Raw genomic sequence first — 19,047 nt, forward strand, 5'->3', positions numbered from 1 at the left:
AGGTATAACCTGTGGCTACCATTGGTTTAATCTGCAGGAACTCTCTCCTCCAATCAGAAACAGTGATAATCCAGCCAATCATCAATCATAACATGCTCTCCACAATCTACCAGAACACAAAAAGAACACCACCACCTTACACACATACACTTGAAGACGAAACACATTCAAAACGTCGTCCTCTACACTTGTCTTCATAACAGGTAGTTTCCGTCCATTCTGCAAAGTTTCACCATGAATATTCTTCCTAAACAATCTATCGAAAAATTGTAGATTATAATTCAAACACTAATGTTACATACGAGTTAATTTCGTAAGTTAAAAGTGAACATTAAAAAATGCACCTAAATATAGATTTTAGAGTTGTGCATTATATTCAATGCAGCACTGTTTACAATTTGTATGTGATGTCAAAATACTAAGTCTATAGTTTCATAGAAATTATGAACTCAACTTACTAATATTGACTAACTAGGTAATAAAATAAGAACTTCATTTTATTTTGCCAATTTATGACTCTTACTGAATCAAACATGGTGGCCTTGTTCACTTGTTTCTGTTTTTGAAAATGGTACCTTCTATACATTTACTTCAATATATGATGCATCAGTAACCAATTGACTGCTTAGAATTTCCACCAAGTTGTTTTCTTAGCCATCTTAATCTGTTAAAAGGCTACCACGTTCTAAGATTTCAAGAAAGGAGATGGTGTGTTTAGTCTGCTCAAGGTTTCATATGTTTTAAAATCTAAATACAACTTGTAACTGAGCTTAATAAATTATTGGAATTTTATGGTATCAGTTTAGGTATTTGTGATTTTTGGTTATTCAACTACATATATACAACCTAAAAAAAAAATTGATATTCTCCATGTTCGAAATTCTAAAAGGCTTAGCACCTTATGTTCTGCAGCAACTGAGTTCAAAGCTTGTAGCGAGAAGAAGTAAATGTTTGCTTTATATCTTGATTTATTGTTCCATATTTTAAGAAATAAGTTTAATAATTTATTATTTCTAAATAATATATATATAATATATAATAATTAAAAATGACTGTAGATTACAAAATAATAGTCCACTAAAACACAGCCAAGACTGAAAGTCAGTTTTATATTATTGGATATGTAACATGTGCACTCCATCAATGCAAGTTGTGTTGTTAACTAAGCATGACTGTAAGGTCAATATAATAAATATATGCAGCATTATGAGACTAAAGCTACTTACTCTAAATATTTGTATTTTTGTGTTATATGTAGTCATTCTTGCATAATACATTTTATAATTTTTTGTTGTTATGGTTATGAAGTTGAAGTGACAGACCCCCCTAGGGTATAGTAAAAATAACAAAATAGTCTTACTCAAAACAGATGTTTGAAATTTATATAGATTTAGAGATTATGCAAATATTTGAGATTTTTGGGACAAAGAAGAGTGTTCTCAACCATAACATGAAATCACTTTGCACTCAGACTAGTAACAAAACATACTATTTTTACAAACAAATTTTTAGAAAAACATTTTATTAAAAAATCTGAATTTTGTGATCACTTTTTTTTTAATCTTTACTGAAAGTCTACCAAATGTTTTGAAGATAATGTAAAAAAAAGTTATAGTGCAAATACTTGTGAAAGGGTTAAATTCTCATTGACTGTGTGGCTGTTTAACATGGCCAGGGGGTTAAGGCACTCTGCTCCTAATCTGAGGGTGTGGGTTTTAAATTCCCGTCACACCAAACATGCTTGCCCTTTCAGCTGTGGGGGCATTATAATGTTATGCTCAATCCTACTATTAGTTGGTAAAAGAGTTAGCAGTGGGTGGTGATGATTAACTGCTTTCCCTCTAGTCTTACACTGCTAAGTTAGGGATGGCTAGTGCAGATAGCCCTAGAGAAGCTTTGCTCAAAATTCAAATCAAACTTCTGTAATGTACAAGTTGTCACATTGCCCTATGTGAAACATGGAAATAATGTATCCATTATCAATAAACCTGTTGAAAAAAACATGGATTGGGAAACTAACATTCCTGGGCGATGTTTTCGTATTATTTATAAATGAGGTCAGATTTATGGAAAGAATGCTTAAAAAATCCTTAATTATCATATTAAAGACTAAAGGTGTATTAAATTATTCACATCACAGTTATGTAATTGAACTTTTCCAGGTACTGAGTCACACTGTTCTCTTAATCTAGTTGAGAGAGCTTGGCTAATATAATGCAATGCAAAAAAGAGAATCAGGCAGTCACTTCACAAGTAAGATTCATAAAACTCAAAAATTTGTGCTAGTCCAGAATAACATTGAAAGACACATGTAAGAGAAATGTATCTACAGAGGAATCATATCTGTTTGTCAAGTACCACTACAAGAAGTGGAAGTGAGAAATCTGAAAAGATATACTGAGTAAACAGGTTGTATTCATCAAATACTGACAATTTATTGGCAAGGATAGCCTTAATTATGGATTGGAATATGACTGCCAAATAAATCAGAGGTCATCTCGTTGATCTACAAATCTCATTGAGTCGTTTCTTGAAGTATCTTCCAGATACCCATAAGTACTGACTGTTTTCGGTTGTAAACATATCTGCACTTCATTTCCAAATGGTTTTAAGGCAATAAGGATAGGAGAATGTTTTTGCATATCAATTGGTTTTGTTTGTTTCTCTAGGTTCTACATGCATACTTATTTTGTAATTGTAGTGCAACTGTTAAAATATAAACAGCTGATGATTTGGACATGCTTTTGCTAAACAGTATATAATTTCATTGCTTTGACTGTTTTGTAGTATTTCTAACACTGTGTACATGTTCATTTATGACAAAATTAATTATCTTAATTCATCAGCTGGCTCAAATTATATAAGTTACCTTGAGAGAAATGTAGTGAGTTATTTTTTTTTATTTTAATGCATAATGTTTGAACCTTTTAAAATCAAACTCAGAGACTAAAAGGCTAACTTTAAAAAGCAGTTACACCTTTATATGCATGCATATGTAAAGAAATTTCCTCAGTTCTGGATCTTTTCAGGACATATGCTGAGATTTATTTGAGGAAGACATATAGGGTTCATTTGGAGTATTGTGTGCTGTTTTGATACAACTTTCTTACTAGGAAATTAAGTTCTTGGAGAGGGTTTAGAGAAGAGCAGCTCCAATAGATATCTTACACACAGTGTGATCTTGAAGTAATTAAAATTTAACACTCCTATGAAAAGACGTTTCTAGTCCTGATTTCTCCAAGCCAGTTTCCCTGGCTGTGGTTTTGCTAGATAGTAGATAGGGACAGTAGGAATCTCATTAATACATTCATTAATGGATTTAAATGGCAATTTCATTTAAATACAAAATTATTAGCCTAATAATATTAAACCTTTGAAGTTGCTCTGGGGCCTATTAGGCCCCACTTTTCGTAGGAGTGTTAAAATGGATAAGAAGTTTTAATGTTTAAGAAAAAGTTTGGTCTAGTTATGAGATTAGAATCCAGTTTTGTTTTCTGTTTGTGGAGGGTAATAGGGAGGTGTCAGATGTGAAAATGAACCATAGCTGGGGAAACTCCAGAATTTCTCTCATTTATTAGTACTGTTTGAAATTGTCAGCAAGAAAATCTATGATTATTTTGTTTTGCATGTTCCATCTCTACAGTATTCAGTCATTAAACATTGTGTGTTAATGCATAATTTGCAAAATATGTTGGCTTATCAACCAAACTGAGTTTCCACATTTAGATTACTAGTAAAACGTGAACAAAACTAAGTTTAGATTATATTACAAAATCTTTAATTAAGCTGTTTATTAGTTTTTTGAGTAAAAGTCAAGGTCTTTTTTAACCATGCTCAATAGTTTATTTTTATTCCAAGTGACAGGAATTCTGGTTTGGCTTATGCACAATTCATCAGTGTTTATTTTAGATGGGTGGTTTGTGTAATAGAGTGAGAGATATCAAAAGCAAGAAGACAAAAGATTAATTTGAAAGTATCTGACATTTTTTCAACAACTTTACAAGCTTTTTTTTACTTTGAAAGTAATGACCTGGTGATAACAAGTGTGACAACATCGTGAATTAATGTACAGGTACGAATACAATACATGTATATACAAATTATACATAAGTCACTTCAATACCAATTATTTGTCAAACTAAATAACATTTTACACCATAATATTAACATTCTGGGAAGAAAAAAACTTTCTACAATGCCTGTACACATTGGATGAAACTATTAGTATTTAAGGAAAAAATACTGTTTCTCAGGTGGTTACATAAATAGATACATAAAAGAACCTTCCACTGGCTGTACAAAAACAACAGTATGATAACAAGTAGGTTTTCAATGTAATCCCAACCAATTTACCTTAAACATTCATCTTCATATGTGGTGATCATAATATAATATGGCAATGGATATTTATCGGCTTTATTTTTTTCTAGCTAGCTTTCTCCCAGATCTTTCCTATACTACAAAGAAATCAGAAGACAGCGTAACAACACAAGAGTTCATAATATACATGACACTGGGTTCCATGCAATTTCTGTATCTTAGCATTATCTTCCATTTCTACATTTAGCTCTAACTAAATGCAAATACATGCTAAGAGTGGACTTCCCTGAAATATGGCTTTCAAAGACAAAATGTTTAACTACATTAATCTGTTATATTTACACTGTACAATATCTCACTATACAATTATCCCTCAAATTTTGAAACCCCATTCAATAATTTCAAAATTTTTCTTCTGAAACAGGTCTAGGACAAGTCCATGTTTTTACATTTACACACAAAACATTTCTTAGTGTGTTAGTGCTGTTATGATTGGAACTATTTCAGTACAATCTCAATATAATACAACTGACACCAGTCACTTTCTTTTCTGGGAACTGGTAACATTTAAGCATAGAGTAAAGAGATTGTGAAATTCTTACAATTCTGTATAACACAAAATATTCACAGAATACAGCTTCAACTTACCATTTGATAGAGAGTTAAAAGTTCTGTAGTAAGCAGCTATAAACAAAAACAGGTTCACAAACGTATCTTCCAAAACAAAGATTACACATGCCCATGTGCTCACTTTGCAATTCTTCTCAAATAACTTTCTTTTGGATTTGTGTTTCTAGATCCTAAACAAGATTTTTTTAAAGAAGAATTTAAACATAACATTTGTGCTGTAACAACATGGGTACATCAGTTACATCCAGAAATACACCTAAATATAACAGCAACACTACATTTAACACCATTTCTCCAAGTATAGAGTCCTGGACAGTTCTGGAAGGTAGGAATACACTAACATTGGCTGAAAAAATTGTTCAGCCTTCATTTTTGAATAATGCAGCAGTACAAGGCCGATGATAACAACAGGTTTCACTTTCATGGGATGTATTTGACTCCACCATAAATTGTTGATGCTAAAAGGTCAGTCAGTCTGAGTTCCTTTTGTTTTTTACCCATTACACAGTGGCAATTATTATTAAAAGATGGGCAATGTCACTCACGCTGTGAAGTAAATCTGGGGCAATTCGAGCCATATTTTCGTTTGAGAAGTCGCAGGATGGGAAAATGTGGATCACGTAGGCAGGCTACATTCAAAAGAAGAGAAGGTATTCTCAAGTATTATGTTTATATAAAAAAAAATGTAATCAATTTGCAATAATATTTTCCAGTATAGCGTCGAAAAAGTTGCTAATACATCTATATGTGAAACTCGTATTTTACAAGTAGTTAAAAAACAAATTCACAATTTATTGCTCACTGATTAAAAGGGAAACACTTAAATTGTATAGAGGAAACACTGAAAATGTTATAGGTACAACAGACAAAACAGAAAAAAACATGACATTTACCTGTTGGGAGCCTGGGGCTGCTGCATTAACAATACCTGCAGCCTGCTTGAGTTGCAAATAATTGATAAAACCATTGCGAAGGTTATTGGACTGCTGGAGGACATCCATGTGATCACGTCCACATGGTAATGCCAGGAGAATGCAATGTTCTTCTAGCATCTAAATATGAACAAAGAAAATGTTGCATAACAAAATTACATTGCTTTGGTAATAAAAGGTTTAAAACTTCTCTTCCTGGTTGAACAATAAATACTTTAAAAATGTTCAGATTTCCTTATTTTTAGTGAAGCTAGGATAGTTTTGATTTTTGTTTTAAATACTTTCCAGCAACATAATAAGAAACGAATAGTTGTAACTCTTACCTCCAATGAATTGACTCCTTATATAGGTTTATAAACTTAGTCAAGTTTTATACTTGATTTAATTAAAAAAACAAAAAAATATTTCAATAGTCTACAGGTACACTAGTTGAGCCTGATAGAAAATCCATTGTAATATAATATTGATAATTATTACTTTCAGGTAATCTCCCTAAAAACGTTGAAACAAATTTCCTGTGAACGTTTCTGCTAACAGCCACCAGATGTTAGTTCTGTAAGGAAAGTTAGTGTATGGATAGTAATATCAATCCTTCACAATAACAAGAATGACATTTTCCTTATCCCCACATACTAGCAGAGACAAGAATTAACATGCAGCGATGTATACAACTATTCAGGCACAATTGAGTTTGTTAACATTCTGCTACTTTATATCCCATTCCTGCTATTGTGTTTGCATGCTTTGTGAGAGATTGATATTAGCTGTCCCTACAAGTCCTTTTTATTTTAGTGCAGCATTGCAATAGACCCAAGAAGACTGTATTTATAAACAAGTTATAAATACAATGAGGTTCCAACTCTAATGTTTATTGCTTATTTATTATTAGCTGGTAATTTCACTCTGTAATGAAGCTTTCTAAAGCAACTACAAATTTCTCTAAAAAAATTAACTTTAAGAAGGGGTAATAACATCATTTACAGTAACATTATGGTGTTTTTCTTCATTACTACTAGTTGTTAAAAATAATTATAAAAGGAGGTACACTTCCTTGTGTGTTCTTTGAATCTGGTTTCTATGTTTCTACTTATTTCTCCAATATAGAAGTTGTATCAGTTATCACATTGTATGTTATAAATAATGTTGGTGTGGTGTTTGTCAGTGTAGTCTTTACATTGATAGAGCTTAGTTTTGTGCCTGGTTTTTGAATAAACTTGGTATTAACTGGAATGTCATATTTTGTTACTAGTTTTTGCCAAATGTTGGTTATTTTTCAGCTGATCTTGGGAATATACAGTATGCAACAGTATATGGTTTCGTGATGTTTTAAATTGTGGGGTGTATTTACTTTTATTAGTTGATTTTGCTTTTTGTCTAGGTGTGTGCATACAATGTTTTCTACGATATGTGGAGGAAACTTGTGGATGTTTGGTGAAGTATTGTTTTATTTTAACTGGTGAGTATAGTTTTATGGCTGTGTTTATTTAGTTTCTTAGTATGTTGAGTGTTTTGTTTTGTTTCATGTGCTTGAGTCCCAAGGAATGTATAGTCCAGTATGGGTTATTTTTTGGTGGATTTCTGTTTTGAATTGTGTATCGGTTCTTGTAATTTGAGGTTAAGAAATGATATTTGATTGCTTTCTTCCTGTTCACATGTGAAGTTAATGTTGGGATGTATAGAGTTAATGTGATTGAAAAAATTTGTGTTCTGTAGATATGAATCCTGCAATCTTGTTGTCTACATATCTGTACCAGTATAGTGTTGGATGTAATGCTGTGTTAATTGCTTGTGTTTCAACTTGTGTCATAAAAATATTGGCTAGAACTGGTGATACTGGATATGGATAGCCCATGCTTAAGCCATTTGTTTGTATATAGTTGTGGCTGTTGAACATAAAGTTCGTCTTCATTGTGGTGAATTTTATGAGGGTTGCTAAAGCCCAAAATAAACCAATACAAAGGAACACCTTTATACCTATATTAATAAATATAATTAAATATCTAAGCATGCCCTCTACATTCCTACACTCAATTACATAACCTCCTTCAAACATGTGGTCAGCTATCGGTCAGTTACCTATTTCTTTCTTTGTGAACCTGATGATGACCATAAAAGATCGAAACATTGTTTGCTCCTCTACATTGTGCCTTCTCTACCCATACCAGGTGTTTTTTTACATATATAATTTTCTCTATGAGTAGGTTTTCTCTTCATCACAGAAAGTTTTAATAACCTGCAAGAAGATGTTTAAAATGCCATCCCTACAGAGGCATTGCTACTGGCTGCCTAATCCTCTTTACTGCCATGCACACAACAGGAAATATGTTTGAAAGACTTCAGTTTTTTTGTTTTGCTCTCATTACGATCTTTTATGTGGGCATTCAAAGGCCATTTCTGATTATAATGACCAGTGTACATACATCTGGTTTGGTACTTTAGCAGTATATTAAGGAATCATATTAGGAAAAACTTTAAATAAAAACTGGTGAAGATGCTATGTGAAGTAGGTATCTCTAACAATATGGTTTGACAACTTACAATAGGAACATACAAAATGTGAACTGATCATTCTTAACCTATGTTGAAACCTAATGAAACTAGTTACTGTTAAACTAGTAGAAAATATGCAATGCCAAAAATATGTTTTACAAATAACAAAATTTAGTATATATTATATCAATAATACTTCCAAAGTATGGCCATGCATACAACACATATTTCATTCTTTACTTTTAATAAATCCACTTTTCAGTTCAGATTTTAATGAATATTATTTATAACTAAGAATTTAATTTGGAGGCTAAAATTTTTGTTTTACACAAAGTGATGGGAACTGAATTTTCAACACTGCATGTGGAGATCCTCCTTCCCATACTGTGTACAGACTGTACATTGTGATAACAGGATAAGCTTGTTGAGTTGGTAGTTAAGCATAACATGATACTTTCTTACATCTTTAAATATTATGCTTTAATATTGTTTTGATTTCACTTTACCATTTAAATAGTAAAATTTTATAGTAGATTATTAAAGAAGACAAAGCATTCATCATTTAGTATTTTTTTTTGACAGGTTAACATCACTGAGTTCATGGAAATATTTCATTTCACAAATAAAAACATGTTTCTGACCAATGACCATATTTTATTCGAATCCCAGTATTTTTGTCTTTGGTTGAACGAGTGTAAATGTTTGGTAATAAAAGGTATATATTATTAGTGTCAGCACAAGCTTATCTTAAGATGAAATAAACATGTTCATTTGTTATATGAAAATTACTACACACCTGCATTTTCCTGGCCACTCCCTCCAATTGGTTTTGCTCCAATCTCATCCTTTGGGCTATTCTTACTGGAGGAGTGCCACCTTCTGTCATTGGTGGTAAAGACGCTTGAGCAATGAGAGGATTTCCTGAGACAAAGTGCATCTGTACAGCAGCTTGGTCATTTTTCAAAGCCAACAATCCTTGCCACATAACTGGGTATCTCTGTGGAGGTATTATGAATTTTATAAAAAACCCAGCTTTGTAGAACACAGAAATGTCATAACATGTACACTGTACAACTTGAGAAGTAAATAATATTTATGAACTTTTAAGGTCTAGTCTGGGATGCATTACAAACTTTAATAAGTAACTTAAATTATAATTTAATTGTTAACATTACACTTCATTACAGTTCTTTTCTAAGTGACTAAGTCAGCAGTATCCAGGTTTTTTCATAAGCTTCAAAATTGTGGAGAACATGTTAACATTTTTGCCACATGATAAAAAACAATTTACAGTATTTTCATAGATACAGAAAGGTATAAAAAGTACACAATAATGTTTTCAATTATGTATTGATAGAATTAATTATATTTTAAAAAATAGGTGGTAGAAATAAAGCACCAATTCTTCAAAGGTCAATAGCTGTTTTGCCAGGTGGGAGTGGCAACCATGTTGGACACTAAGTCATAACTGCTATGTAAAAGAGCACAGTTAAAGATTTGTATCTACCCAACAAAATGGTATTCCAGAATCTTCCTGCATTAATTTCTTTAATGTACAATAAATAATTGACACTAAAATGGCACAGTTATAAGCCAAGCAAGTTAAATCAATTTATATAAATATAATTAGTCCTTCTTAACTCTTAAATAGTTTAAATAATATTAAGCACCAAACATTAGCAAGAGTCTGAACTTTCAGTTGTCAAATAATTTTATTCAACTAATAGACTATATATTTTGAACTACCCTGTAACACAAACTTTGTTCCTGGATTGTATGTGTTATTTCTTGATTGCTTATGTTGTAAAAGTACAGAAAATGGCCATTATTCCCTTCAAACTTTGCTTTTATGACCTGGATAATGAAATTTAGAAATTAACCTATTTTCTGTGTAAAAATGGGCAAATTTGCACATTTTCATGTACATAAGGGGTGAATAAAACAACACATGAATCAATATTTACATGTATTTATACTAAAGTTGTACAAAAATGTTTAGAAGTGAGTAGTTTTTCGAGATTTGCAACTGTAATTTATATCACTTTCACATATCAGCCCCTGAATATAGTCTCACATCATGTTTTCATTATACTCTTCAAGGTTACAAAAGCAAAGTTTGAAGAGAAAAATAGGTCTTTTCTATTTCCTTTAGGCATAAGCAATTGAGAAATAACACTTTCTGCCCAGGAACCAGAAAATGTAAAAATTTTGGTACATATTGTTATAAGATATAAGAAACTGCAAAACTATTTTAAACAAAGATGATAATACTTCAAATCAAATGACATTTTATCTGATAACTGTACCGTAAAACATTTAATTAAAGATCAAGCAATCATAAGAGAGGATACTCTCTACAGGTATTTTTTGAAACTTATCTGAAAGGTAATTCAGATCAAAATTCCAGGTAATATTTTAAGTATACTACATAGCACAGAAAAAGTAAATAAACCTAACTGTCCTGTTAGGCTAGTAGTTCTGAATTTTAATACTGTAATTACAATATAACTCAGGAACAACTTATAATGATTCATTTAATCTTATCATAAGGTGATGATCAAAATTAGCACCCTGAACCTCATGAAGTTGTGTGCTTAGGACAGCACAGTTTCCAAGCTAGGAAATAGATTAGCTAGAAAACTACTACAGTGCATCCAGTATAACTTTACTGAAAGGCCTTATGGGTAAATAATGCCTTCACATAAAAGAAACAATCACCATCAAACAAAGACAAAGTGGAATTATATAGACTACTAAACCATTCTTGTTAAAATGTTAAGTAACATGTTAGTATTTAAGTGATTTAAATCATACTAATCAAATGTACATAATTTTGTATAGATTATTATTTATCAAAAGTCTGACAAGACTAATAAAATTATGTGTAAAGAGGTATTTTCTACAGCAAATAAATACATCATGGGCAAGTTTATCATGAAATGAAACTTATGGAATCAGTCTGCTCTTTTTACCCCTCACATATGAAAATAACATTAAAAGTTTAAACAAAGCACACAAAAACCTCATTTCTCCTAATGAAGAATAACTAGCAATTGGTTTCCAAAAGTGTTAAATATTACATCAGTTAGTATGCATGTATATGATTGTAATTTCAGCCCTGTAAAATAGTTCCAAATAAATATAACTTATAATTAAGTGTTTTTGAATGTTTAGTAAATGTGTCATAATAGAATATCCATTTTAATTTCAAATTCCCTGAGTTCTTCAACATACCTGTAAGAGAAGAGAGTCACCCTGGGGAGGCACTTGACTGTCATGTGGCGGGGTCTGTGGTTGTGCCCGAGGTACCCCTGTTTGCTGAGACATGGCATGTGCAGGAGGAGGAGTTGAAAGTGGAGCTTCTGACCCTGTTTGGGGTATCAAATGGACACTGCCTCGCCTGGAACTTATCACTTCTCCACCAGTAGAAGAAGCTGATGGAGGCCGTAGAGAATGAACTGGACCCTTTGGGCTCAAAACTGGATTCACACTTGTTACTGGTAGTGAAGATGAAGTGGTATTAAGATTATGCAATCCTGGGGAAACTGGTAAACTCTGGTGAGCATATGGTATTAGATGAGTTGGCAATTTTTTGAGGGTGTCAGAAATAGGATGAGGCTCTCCAGGTACGATGTGATGTTCTCGTGAATGTGGAGGTACATCTCTCTTCAAGGACAGGACAGCATGAGCTCGGTCAGGAACTGGGTGACCTTCTAGATGTCCAGGAGCAGGAGCACCTATGGCAGGACCTAAACGCCCAGATGCTCCTCTCATTTCCAAGGTATGATAGGGAATTGTGGTGGGAGGGTTCTGGTGAGCAGCAGGGGGTTTCATTTCACTTTCTGATTCAGACTTGGGAAGTGCTAATCTAGGTGTGCACTCTAGTGATTTGGTATCTTCCACTCTTGATACTGGAAGATGGGAAGGTGGATGTCTTAACTGACCAGAAGCATATGGACTAGCCACAGCAGGAGAATCAGTAATTCGTTCATGTTGAGATATGGATATGTGAGGACTTAATTGATGAACTGCAGGTGAACAGTGTCCAGATGACTGAATTCCAGTCCCAACAGGGTGACTAGGGGTAATTACATGCTGTTTAGCACTTTCCACTGAAGTATGAGGTTGATGTTGCTCATGATCCTCATGAGATCTGTGGTCAGTACTAGGCGTTTTCAGTTCCTGTTTAACTTTTGTTGTCTTATGGGATATTGGCTTTTCGTCTGTTCTCTGATTTGATTTGTTTTCAGATTTCACCTCTGATAGAGCAGTATGTACTATAAGGGGATCTACCGGTTGTCTAAAGCCTGGTGCAGTAGGAATTGGTGGGTAACCAAATCGTTGGGTCATGCCCATAGCAACAGCAGCCCTGGCTTGTGCCTCATGTTGAGCCCTCAGCTCTGGGTGTAAGGCTGCATAATGAGGATGAGAAGCAGCAGCATACATGTGAACATAAGCAGGAATATCAGAGGGATGAATACCTAAAGGTGGAGGTGGTGCCATTATTAAAGAAGCCTGGCTTGGGTGTCTAAGATGTAGTCCTTGTGCCAAGTGTGCTGAGTGCAGTTCCTGTGCTTGCAAGGAATGTGATGATGATGTTACTGGAGGAGTTGGAGTGTGAGGTGGGGTCGGGTTACTCAGACGAACAGCAATGTCTCCATGTATAGGACCAACTCCAGGTCCTGAAGAACGACAAACTTGACTAGTCAATCTTTCTGATATCTGAGTACCAGGAGCACTAACAGAATGCTGAGCTGCTAAGTACTCTTTCCGTTGCTGTAATAAATGAGGATTCTGTAATAGTTCTGCAATCACACCTCCACTGGAGGTAGAGGCAAGCACTGATGGGCCTGGATGCTGAATTAAAAGGTAAATGATTATATAATTAGTTCAACAGTTGTATATTCACCATATTAACTGTCATAAAGAAAGAAATTCCTATGTTGTAAAATGATGAATAAATTAGGTATACTGAAAATTACAAGTTTTTCTTCTATCTAACAAGAAGCATAGTAAACATAAGAATAAAAATATTTGGTTGATAAGTAATAATACAATAAGATATGCAACAAAAAGAGCAAACAATTTAATAGGGGAACAATTATCCAATAACATTTGATTAGGACATTTAATCTTCAAATTAATATTCATTTAATATTTCAATGAAAAAATAAACAAGCTATTCTCAATTAACTTTTTGTGTGCATATTCTATATATTTCTAGCATAAATGTAAATGCAAGTAAATGTTTGCACTACACACAAAATAAACAAAACAGCAGCAGACTACACAGATTGATGATTAATTTTTCCACCTCATGATATCAATTTTATATTTACAGGAAAAAAAAGACTTAACTAATATCATGTTTTCACTGTAATATGCCAGAGTCAAAAGTTTGAAAGGGCTTAATTTATAAATAGAAAAATAATTTTTGATGTGTTTATGAGTATGTTTGTTAATGCCTAGTATACATGGAATTTTTAGTCTTTTCGCTCAACAATTGTATTTAAACAACCCTATCCAGATTTCCAAACAATTCCATGTAGATTCAGACTGTCAGTGCAGACAGTACATGTTACAATTTATTTTTAACAATCATTTTCTAAATTTTTTTTTTAATGTTATCACTTTTCATACTGTCAAACATGAATTTTTTATCTTGATGTTTGTTGCACAAATCTTTAAATTTCATGAATTAAATAAATGTTTTTAAAAATAAAAGAATTAAACTTGATAACTATGATTGCTCAAATGGCACTGCAGTAAGAGATTGTATGGACCATGTGGGCAAGAAAAGAAACTAAATACTATATTCTAAAATATATACTCCACTCAGCATAACATGCATGTATAGTATGAAAAGAAAGCCAAAAAATTACATTTGCTAGGAAACGTTTCACAAATAACCTACAGCTCTATATACTAAACAAAAAGACAATGATTAATACTAACCACTGTTGTTTCATGAGGACCTACTGGAAAGTTAGGCTGGTGATAGTAAGATGGGTTCTGTTTAGGTGCACAAGGATGCCCACTTTTTCCTGTACTTGCTGTTGTGGCTGGTTCCATGCCACTTGGTGATGGGATAGGAGGTTGGCCCAAACCTTTCATTTCCTGTTTTATTGAAACCCTTGGCTGTACAGGAAGGGTTTTTGGAGATGTTTGAACTGTCTCTTGAACAGTTCTTGTAAATTCCACAGAAGTAGTGTAAGTTAGTTTGGAGCTAGGTGGAGCAGATATATTACTAAGACAGGTTAGCACAGTTGTTTCTGATTTTTTAGGCTCTGATGATGGAGAAGAATGAGTTGTTGTTGTCTTTGTTTGTGTGCTAGTTCTAACAGATTCCACATTTTCATCCACTGTAGAATTGCCCTATAAGAAGAAGAAATAGCATTAAAAAGTACCATTCATGAACTTAGGTATTATTTAATGTGGATTTACTTTTATTTATAAGATAAAATTCAACTGAAAGTAGCATTCACTTTGAAAATATTAGTTTACATATTAAGACAAGAGAGAGGGAAGAAAACAAATTATATAACTATACATAAATACACAATTATTTTCATTTACAAAAACTAGCTTATTAGAACGTAAAGGAGAAAATTAAGAAAGTACATTCTAAGAATTTCACTTTTACCTTGTGCAACTTGTTAAAAAACAAAACATACTTTTAACAGTAAAAAATTAATTTGCACTATACAAACTGTGGTCATCAAACGTTGGTAAGTTATATCATTTTTCATATTTTGATTTATTTGGTCTTTAATCTCTATCTTCACCAATTCTCATTTTCTTTGGTCATTATATTTTCCACTCTCTTTACATCAATGCCAGTAAATATATACAGAAGTTAATTACAAGGTGGGATGCATTTTCGATAATTATATTTTCATTTTAATATTTACACAAAATTCTATAAATCATCAACTATATACAAACCTCGGCTTTTAAAGAAGGTACTTCATGAACAGTACGAGTTCTTCCAATAGAACTTTCTCCAATCTTGTGTGCTGTTGTTTTGACTTCAGATGAACGGTTAGGTAGAGATAACTGTGAACTACTGGTTGTCATTACAGAAGACTTCAGTGATCTATGACTTTGGTGTACTGATACCACTAAAGGTGAAGTATATGGTGAGGAAGCAGTGTTTGGCAATCCAGGCATGGGTTGGGCTATTGGAACAAATGGTTGTCCAATAGAAAGGTCTTTCCTTGACGTATTTGAACAAGACACAGATGATGTAATTGTAACTGGGCTTGTAGTTTCAGCATAATCTGAAACAGGTAAGGAAGAGGTAACTGTTGGTGAAATCACTGAATTATGTTTCACATTAACTGATCCATGTTTGAATGGCTGTAAGTTACTTTCTGTAATGGTATTTGTGGTTATCACTTGCATTTCTTGAGTGTTACTTGCTGTAATTTGTGATGATGAAGATTTCTCCTGCTTCTTGATTTTACGTTCTATCACAGTAGGGTTTAGAACTTGAGGGTAGGTCACAGGGGTTCCTGGTGTATCACCAGTATGCTCAAATAAAGTGAGTACTCCTGCTTTTGTACTTGTGTTGCTCGAGTGTGTAACAACTGTAGTTACACTGGATTTGCTTCCAGTAAGCCTGCGTTCTGTAAAAGACGAGGGTGTAGGTGCATCAGAGATTTTAGAAGTCTCTTGTATAACACCAGTAGGTTCTCCTTTCTTATTAACAGGTGTTAAAAATCCAGTCACTGGATCTATCAGCACAATAGGACTAGAACGAGAGTCTGTGTCATCATCTTTCTCCAAAAGTGATGGTAAGCTTTCTACCTTTTTTTCTATTATTTTAGTGTTTTCCACAGAAGTGGTAACAACCTGTGTTGCAATAGTGGAGGATAACTGAGGAAGTTCAACTTTTAGAACAGGAAGAGGATTCACAGAAGGTCCACTGTCATTAGAAGCTGATATGGACACAGAAGGTGATTTAGCTTCAACTTGGCTAATAACTGGCTCTTGTATTTGATCAGGTAAACCACGAGGTGAAACACTTCTTTCACGACTTGATTCTAATCTAGATGTTGATCTTGTGATTCGATATGATCGAAGAAGCATTCTGGTTTCAGGCTTAGATGTTTCAGGTTCTGAACTATTTCCTGAAGAATCTGCAGTGCTAGTAATTACACCTTGTGTACTGGATACTTTAAGTGGGTCTGAAAGATGATCCTTTACAACATTATCTGGAATAATAAACATTGGCTCATGTTTAGTTATAGAAGACTCTATTTCCTGATGTGCATCTTCTACTTTTGTAATAATTTCTTCACTGCGACGGCGAGCCCGAGTTCTACGAGTTATTCTCTGACAACTTCCTGCCGTTTCAGTGTTACTTTCAGAGGGATCTGGATCTATAAAATACCTTTTGACAACTTCCTCAATAATATCATCCACTGAAGTTTTGGAAATCTGTGACTGAAGCTGAATTGCCTTTCGTGTACTCTTACAAGGCCCAGTAAGAAATGCATCTGAAGTTGGTGTTGATGGTACTTCATCTTTTATTTTTTCAGTGGGAAGGGAGAGAAATGGTTTTGTATCTTCAGCACAAATGGCTTGAGAAGTTTTGACAACTTCTGCAGTACTAGCTGAACTTCCATCATGCCCATCCTTCTGATGCAGACGGATTGTAATGGCAATTTTACCATGTTGCGCAAGTTCAGTCACGTACTCTTTACCACTCATGTCTTTTTCTTCATGGTGAGATGTTTTGTGGTTGAGGTCTTCTGGTTTTCTTTCTTTTTCAGCTTCAGATTGTTTATGCTCATGAGTATGTGCCACAGTTCGACCTGTGTCCATCATCCTCTCTTTGAAACTGTTCTGAATATCTTTTTCAAATGTAATTTCTTCGTCTTCTGAGTCCCTAAATTCAAACACATCATAGGCATTACCACATTCTTTTTGAGGCTTCTGGTCTGGTGATTTTTCCAAAGTTGACAAAGAAAGAAGAAGTCTGGGTTCTTTTGACTGATTATCTTTGTTTTCTGTCTCCCCACTTTTCATGTCTGATTTCTGTGCATTACAAACAAAAGGTAGATGAGGTGGTGAAGAAGGCTGGGAAGGTTGATAATCTGTAGAGCTTTTCTTCCTTCTGCCTCTCCTTTTCTTGGGCTCTTCCTGTTTAGTGCTTTCAACTGTTCCTTCCATTACATCTATTTTTGATGGCTTTTCACTATTTACTTGGTTATCATCTGAAGCAACAATTTCTTTATTGAATTCTTGGGAGAGTGTAGCTTTTGTGTTGAACATACATTCTTCACTTTTATTTTTAATATCAGCATTCAACACCAAGTCGTCATTTCTGTTAGCTGAAACTTTTGCGGCATTATTTAGAGCTGATATAGGTATTTGATCATCAAATAAACCTTCAGTATTAGCAAAAGACTGTGCTAGGTCTTCAGCAGGCATCAATGATTCAGCAGTGTCCGAGCGAAGAGTTCTCCGATTTTTATCAGTAGATGAAAATCTTCTACGACGTCCACCTGATCTAGTTGTGATAGCTGGGACAATATGCTCAAAATCTTGGGTTTCATATCTTGGTACAAATAATGAAGATTCTGCATATTTTCTTGTCTTGGGTCTCCTGCCCCTTCTTGATCTTTCAAGTCGTTTTTTGGGTTTTAAATATGCCATACTTGGTAGAAATTCTGCTTGATCAACTTTAGTATTTTCTTCTGTCATGCTCTTACATTCTTTATCAATTAATGTTCTGTTAGCTTCTTCACTGACATCTTGATCCACATACTCATTGTCTTTAGTATCTAAGAGGCCTCCTTCTCTTCTTTCAGCATCTATATTGATACTTGAACTAGGTGGTAAGTAATCTTTTTCTGCATTATTGTCCTCAAGCAAAGAAACCTCAGACTTTTTCACTTGTACAGAATCAATGTTTTCCTTCTCAAAGCTTAAACTTTCTAGTTGATTAGTATCATCTTCATTGGTAATGCCTACAAATGAATTTTCTTCAATACAGTTGTAACCTTTTTCGTCTTCAAGTACAGCCTCAGGCTGTGTTCCAGCAATGTTCATTTCTTGTGACTCATTTTCATTTGAAGTAGTTCTCTCTTTGTTTGTTACATCAACAAATTCTTCTTGATTTTCTACAATACGAGTTTTCTCATTTTTGTTTAAATGCATATTTTCAAGGTCATTAACTGACAAGGAAGTTTCTTCTGACTCAGTGACATCAAACTGAGACGTTACATTCTCTTGCTGTGTCAAAAAGGTTTTTTCACTACTACACAACTGAAAAGTTTCAACATAATCATTTGATGAGGAGGTATTTTCTAACTTAGTCACATCTAACTGAGAAATGCTGTTCTCTTGTTTCACAAGATTATCAGAGAGCCGAGGACTTCTAATTTCTTCAACAGTATCCGAGTATATTTGTTTGCACTGGAATTTTTCCTTTTTCTTTCTACGGCGTGATTTCTTGTGCTCCACTTTTGTGAGCTCTTCTCCTTTCGTTGAGAGTTCTGATTCACACTGATCAACACTGGGTATTTTTAAGAGCTGCTGTGGTTCTGGAAGCAAAGGTTCTTGAGTAGAGGTTTCTACAGCTTTACTGATTTCTGACTGATCAGCTTCTTGTGTGTCCAAAATTGTATCGTGATCATCAGAAACACTTGGCTGAGGACTGAGTTTT

General features: G+C 33.7%; 1 protein-coding gene across 1 annotated transcript in view; it reads right to left on the reverse strand.

Annotated features, from left to right (window-relative positions):
* Positions 1–3,962: 3,962 nt before the first annotated feature.
* LOC143228388 (uncharacterized) overlaps positions 3,963–19,047 on the reverse strand; it is a 129,105-nt gene continuing 114,020 nt past the window's right edge. The window contains 6 exon segments of the mRNA XM_076459652.1: positions 3,963–5,579; positions 5,844–6,002; positions 9,169–9,369; positions 11,607–13,229; positions 14,328–14,747; positions 15,318–19,045. Coding sequence (XP_076315767.1) covers positions 5,451–5,579; positions 5,844–6,002; positions 9,169–9,369; positions 11,607–13,229; positions 14,328–14,747; positions 15,318–19,045 — 6,260 coding nt within the window. The 3' untranslated portion in view covers positions 3,963–5,450.

The sequence above is a fragment of the Tachypleus tridentatus genome, chromosome 10 (assembly GCF_004210375.1).
Source record: "Tachypleus tridentatus isolate NWPU-2018 chromosome 10, ASM421037v1, whole genome shotgun sequence".
NCBI lineage: Eukaryota > Metazoa > Arthropoda > Merostomata > Xiphosura > Limulidae > Tachypleus > Tachypleus tridentatus.